The sequence below is a fragment of the Eschrichtius robustus genome, chromosome 16 (genome assembly GCF_028021215.1).
Source record: "Eschrichtius robustus isolate mEscRob2 chromosome 16, mEscRob2.pri, whole genome shotgun sequence".
NCBI classification, from domain to species: domain Eukaryota; kingdom Metazoa; phylum Chordata; class Mammalia; order Artiodactyla; family Eschrichtiidae; genus Eschrichtius; species Eschrichtius robustus.
In genome coordinates, this window is record NC_090839.1 from 85,609,975 (window position 1) to 85,615,974 (window position 6,000).

At 53.9% G+C, this 6,000-nt stretch overlaps 1 protein-coding gene and 1 non-coding gene across 3 annotated transcripts in view; both read right to left on the reverse strand.

Annotated features, from left to right (window-relative positions):
- The window catches only part of COL26A1 (collagen type XXVI alpha 1 chain), a 170,236-nt gene extending 165,086 nt beyond the window's left edge, over positions 1-5,150 (reverse strand). For both annotated transcript variants that reach the window (XM_068524591.1, XM_068524592.1), the window contains exon 1: positions 4,993-5,150. In XM_068524591.1, the coding sequence (XP_068380692.1) occupies positions 4,993-5,150 (158 nt within the window). The remainder of the gene's footprint in view (positions 1-4,992) is intronic.
- Positions 597-669, reverse strand: TRNAG-CCC (transfer RNA glycine (anticodon CCC)). Its single transcript has one exon. It is a non-coding gene; the product is annotated as a tRNA-Gly (tRNA).
- Positions 5,151-6,000: the final 850 nt, after the last annotated feature.

Sequence of the window (6,000 nt, forward strand, 5' to 3'; positions counted from 1 at the left end):
AGTTCTCTCTGTGTATTCACATAGGAAGGAAAGAGAGAGAAAGAGAGAGAAGGCACTCTGGTCTCTCTTCCTCTTCTTATAAGGACACAAATCCCATCATGGGGACCCCACCTTCATGATTTCATCTAAACCTTCATCTTCATAATTACCTCCCAAAGGCCCCACCTCTAAATACCATCACATTGAGAGTCAGGGCTTCAACATATGAATTGTGGGATGGAGGGAACATAAGCATTCAATCCATAACACCTCCTGATATGATATAACACGATCCACTGGACCAACTATAAAGCGTTCTTTTCCTCCCCCACCACCATCAAAAAAAAAAAAAGATCCTAAATCTAATCAAACATTTACACCTAATCTCTAACATAGAAGAGATACAGGGCATAGAGAATCCAATTATTTACACCACTGAGAAGCAGTCAGCCAAATCTAGAACCTGGGATTCTACAGGACAACTGGCCTTCTTCACCAAGTCAATGGCAGGGGGAAAAGCCTTCTTTTATTAGTTTTTTAAAAGTATTTATTTGTTTGGCTGCACCGGGTCTTAGTTGCGGCACACAGGATCTTTAGTTGCAGCATGTGATATCTAGTTCCCTGACCAGGGATCGAACCCAGGCCCCCTGCATTGGGAGTGCAGAGTCTTAACCACTGGACTACCAGGGAGGTCCCTGGAAATGCTTTCTTTTTTTTTTTTTTTTTTTTTTAATTTATTTATTTATTTATGGCTGTGTTAGCTCTTCATTTCTGTGCGAGGGCTTTCTCTAGTTGTGGCAAGCGGGGGCCACTCTTCATTGCGGTGCGCGGGCCTCTCACTATCGCGGCCTCTCTCGCTGCGGAGCACAGGCTCCAGACGCGCAGGCTCAGCAATTGCGGCTCACGGGCCCAGCTGCTCCGTGGCATGTGGGATCTTCCCAGACCAGGGCTCGAACCCGTGTCCCCTGCATTGGCAGGCAGACTCTCAACCACTGCGCCACCAGGGAAGCCCGAAATGCTTTCTTTTAAAGGAGAGGATTCTCCCACAATGAAAAAGACTAAAGAGACACAACAAGAGACACAATGAAAAAGACTAAAGAGACACAGGAAGTTGAAGGTCAAAAAGCACTGAAGATGGCTGGGCCGTGGGGAGCCTTCCCCCTGCCACCACTTGCCAGAACAGACAATTCTAAAGCGTCTAAGAATTCCTCATTTGAACTTGGCTTTCCAGGTCACTGTGAAGCTATTACTCATCAAGGTTAGAGGATAGGACCTACTTATTTAACCATCCGTTAGCTTGATTCATAACCTGTAGATAGATATTCAGCCCTATAGTATGTGGTCTCTCTTTGTTCTCATGCCTCGGGTCCTGTACAGAAGGAATAGGTTTATGGAATGCGTGCCACTCTTCAGGGGAGAAGCAAAAAGCAACTCTGTCCCTCATCCCCTGCCCCACGAACACGCCCTCTGGGTGTATTCATTCCTTCCCCTGCTTAAAATCCAGGCAGGTCCCACCACTCTTCTGGTTTCTCTTAGAAGAACATTCCCACTCCAAGAATTAATATTAACTTTTATCCAAATTAAAACCTCTCCATCAACAGCTGGGAGATGTGCACCCCAGATGGGGTGCGGGGCCCCCTTTCTGGTTCTCACTCCTCGTGTCCGGATGACTCGCTGCTATGTTGGACCCTTTAGGGTTGGATACAGAGATGAGGAGTAGACAACAGACAAGACTTCTAATCACCATCTGTGAAAGGGAGGGAGGGAATGATCAGGGGAGGGAGGCGGGGAGAAGAGTGAGATATACATCCATTAAAGAGTTTCACCAATGTGTTATCCTTATACTGGCAAGTTCTTCTGGGAAGAACAGGGCTGGGCAGCTAAGAGGCTCCATCCTTGTGCAACCCTTCCGGTCAATTAATGTTACATTTCCCTTTAGCTTTTATTTGGCATCCGAACAGCACTGTGGATGACAAAAGTCATGAGTGGCCCAAACACAGGGCTGCAAGATTCTACTGGAAACAGGCCTCTAAGGAATTGGGGTCCTCTTCTTTTTGCCAAAATAGCTTCATCAGAGGGGCCCACCCTGGGCTTGTGATGAAGGTGACCAGAGCAGAGCATCCCTGGGCAAAGCAAGATGCCCCCAGCACGTGTTAGACACAGACACCCAGCCCAGGAAGGCAGGTACAGGTACACACACATACACACACACACACACACAGAAAGGAGAATACAAACTGCCAACAGGAGCAACAACCATGAAATAAGACTATTTGTCAAGAAACAGCCCTGTAGCCCTGCCCATCAGCTGAAACCAAGCCACTGTAAACACATGTATGGAGCCAAGCAGAGGCCAAAGCTGTGAAGAGCCCTGTGCCAAACGCTGTCCCCAAGCCTTCTGCTTCTGGAGCGAATAAGACACAGGAATATGTGACACCAGGCCAGCTCCAGCCCATAACTCGCCCAGACCTGAATCAGGTGCCTGCAGTGCCCACGCAGGGCTTTGCATGGACGGGCTCAGTTACGGTCCGGAACACCCATCTCAAGCATCTGGAACCCGCCCCAAGTCCTTAACACCCCCCAATATCCTATTCAGAAATCCATTTTCCACAAATTCATCCAGATCCTCCCTGAACCTAATTATACCTTCTCCCTGCTCCCATCCTGGTAGAAAGAGTTCTGGAAGATTACATTTGTTTGGGCCTCTTTTTATTTGTGCTAAAACTATCCTTTCCAAGTGTCTCTGGAGGTCCCCAAGTTCCAGCCCACCAAACGCCAGAACCCCTGTCCCCATTCACTGGCTCCCTTCATGGACTTCCCCTCTGGCCCCTCTCTGCATGCAGAGTCCAGGCTGCCGGAGCCTTCCCCACCCCACCCCACCCCCACTCCCAGCCCCCAACACACACACTTTTGAATTACAAAAGTAATACATGAATGTACCCTCCTTGTAAAACATGCAAACAAGACACAAGCAGAGGGAGTTCCCTGGTGGCACAGTGGTTAAGAATCCGCCTGCCAATGCAGGGGACACGGGTTCGAGCCTTGGTCCGGGAAGATCCCACATGCCGCGGAGCAACTAAACCCGTGTGCCACAACTACTGAGCCTGCGCTCTAGAGCCTGCGAGCCACAACTACTGAGCCCACGTGCCACAACTACTGAAGCCCGCACGCCTAGAGCCTGTGCTCCACAAGAGAAGCCACTGCAATGAGAAGCCAGCGCACCGCAACAAAGAGTAGCCCCCGCTCAATGCAACTAGAGAAAGCCCGCGCACAGCAACGAAGACCCAACGCAGCCAAAAAAGAAATAAATAAATTTATAAGGAAAAAAAAGACACAAGCAGACAGGGAAAAAATGGGAGTCCTCTTTCACTCTCTCCCCTAGTCCAGCCCCAGGTCTCTCCCTATAGGTAACTGCCAAAAATGGTTTCCTACCAACTTTTTTTCTGGAGATATATATATAGATATATCTAGATATAGATCAATTTTTTTCATAAGTGAGATCATGCTAGACATACTCTGCGATTTGAGAAGCTTAGTTTTTAAAATATGTTCCTATGGAAGTGTGCAGAGTCCACACTACTGTGGGTGTTTGGAGAGCAATACTAATAGGAGCCTTGGAGAAGTACTTCCAAACAAAATGAAGGAAATAAAATTGCATGCAAAATTTTCCTGAAGCACTTTAAATGCTCTTCTGAGAACGGCCTTATCCAGCCATTAAGTGTACCGCTCTTCTCAACACAAAACACCCCTGTCTCCTTGATGCAAGACGCTGCCAGAATTCATCTTGGTAGCCCTCCCTGGCTTGGTAAATACCATGGAGGACAGAAGAACTGGGACCTGTCTCTTGCCTTGCTCCATAAACGATAAGCAGAGTGGTACCATAGAAAGCACAGGATTTGGAGAAAGAAGACAAGAGGTGAGTCCTGAGTTGCCACCGAATTTGGGGACCTCTCTCTGAGCCTCCGTTTCCTCCGTTAAAGGAAAGATAATAGCTAACCCTGGGGTGGTTTTAGGATCAAAAGAGATGGCTGCTACCAATGCAGGTTGCGTGTTCTAGAAGGCTATTACAGCCGTGTGAGTCGTAGTTACTATTAAATGGGAAAAGCTAAATTCGAATGGGTTACGCAGACGAGGGATTTGGCAACTTTTACTTGAGTACTTAACGCGTTTTCTGGGGGAATTCAACCACGGATTGAGAAGTTGCTGCCCTAACCGTCCTGGGGTGGCCAGGGCGCCACCTGCCGGCGGAGGAGGAGGCCGCGGGTGGGTCCGGGCACCGCGGGCTCCGTGACCCTGCTCTCTCTGCGACCCCACCACGGACTCATGCGATCGGAGCCGGCTCCAAGTTCCCAGGTGGCTGGGGAGACGCAGCCGAGGCTCCTCCGCGGGCCCAGCCCCGAAGACCGGACGGAATCGCCCCTCCGGTGTCCCTGGTGGCCGGCGTGAGAGTACGGGGCCCGGATGCAAGGCCTTGGCATCGCGGGAACCTGCTCCGAACACAAAGCCGCGGCCGCGCAGGTGAGCTCGGCGGAGCCACGTGAGCCGGTAAACGTCCAGGAACTGAGCCACGGAGCCCCAGCCAGCCACGGTCACCCCTTCGCGCGCCCCCGCCGCAGGTCTGAGCCACCTCCACCCGGATTCGGGAGCCGAAGGGGCGAAGGTTGGGAGAGCAAGAAAAGGAAGGGGGGGTGGGCGCGGCCAGAGACCACCGCAGTCCCAGCCCCGCACCTTCAGTCTCTCCGCCCCGAGCCCCCTGCCCCCACTGTCTGCGCCCCGATCACCCCGCGACCCCAGCCCCCCAGTCCTCGACCGCCCCACGCCCCCAGCCCCCAATCCCACCTTCCCAAGCCCCAAACCCCGCCCCCGCGCCCCCAGCCCCAGACCGCCCCGAGACCCGGCAGCCCGCGCCCCCAACCCCCAATCCCAAGATCCCAAGCCCCAAACCCCACCTCCCCGCGCCCCCAGCCCCGGGCTGCCGCGCGCCCCCAGGTCCTGCCGCCCCCAGCTACTCACCGGCGGCTCCCGTAGCCGCTGCCGGGAGAGCCGGAGCCCTGCTCAGGGTAGCCGCGCTGCTGCAGGGCTGCGGCCGGGAAGGGGTAGAGGAAGCCGGCGGCCAGCGCCGACCCGCAGAGGCAGCAGCACGCCCAGGGCAGAAGCAGAGCCAGCTTCATCTTGCGCGGCCGCCCGCGGGGACCCGGAGTCCCGGGCGGGAGGACAGTCGGGAGCGCACCGACGGCCGGACCGAACCCGCGGCCCCCGCCGGGAGCCGAGCGAGCGCGCCGGTGAGCGAGCGGAGCCCAGGTCCGGGCTGGAAATGTCTGGGGGGGCGCCCACGCCTCTCAGGGCCGCCTTTTCAAATTCGGCGAGGTGGGCTCTGCGCCGTCAAAGGGGGCGTGGGGCTTTCTCATTAACCCTCGGCGGTCCAGGGCCGAGGAGGCGGCAGTGGCTGCAGAGCTGGGGTCCCTCCTCCGCTGGGGGTCCGGGGAGCCGCGCGCCCCGAAAGCCAGATCTTGTGCCTGGGTCCCCAAACACGCACACTCTTTAGAACCTTCCCAACCAAACCCTCTTCGGGTCGCAAGTGCTTACGGAGCACCCACTCTGTGCCTGGCAAGTTCACCTGGGCAATGTTGTTTAATCCCTACAGCACTGCTCTCTATATAAGGTGGTGCCGTTCCCATTTTTCAGAGGTACAAACTGAGGCTCAAAAAAGTTAAGCAGAAAAAATACACACTCCTTGTCCAAGGCTCTTTTGACCAAACCGTTGCACACCCAGACTTCCCCAGAATCCTATCCCCCTTTCACCTCCAGCCTCTACCTTGCCAGCTGTCTCTCTAAGCTGAGAAGCAGCTGGGAAGGAAGGAAGCATTTGATGTGGGGTGAGAAGCTGTCCCTAGACTCACAGATTCATGAGGCATCGTATCTGGGAAGGACCTGGGGGAAGATGTAATACAATCCCACCTTTTACAGATGGGAAGGCTGGGTCTCAGATCGCACACTGAGCCCAAGGCCAGCCTGGCCCCA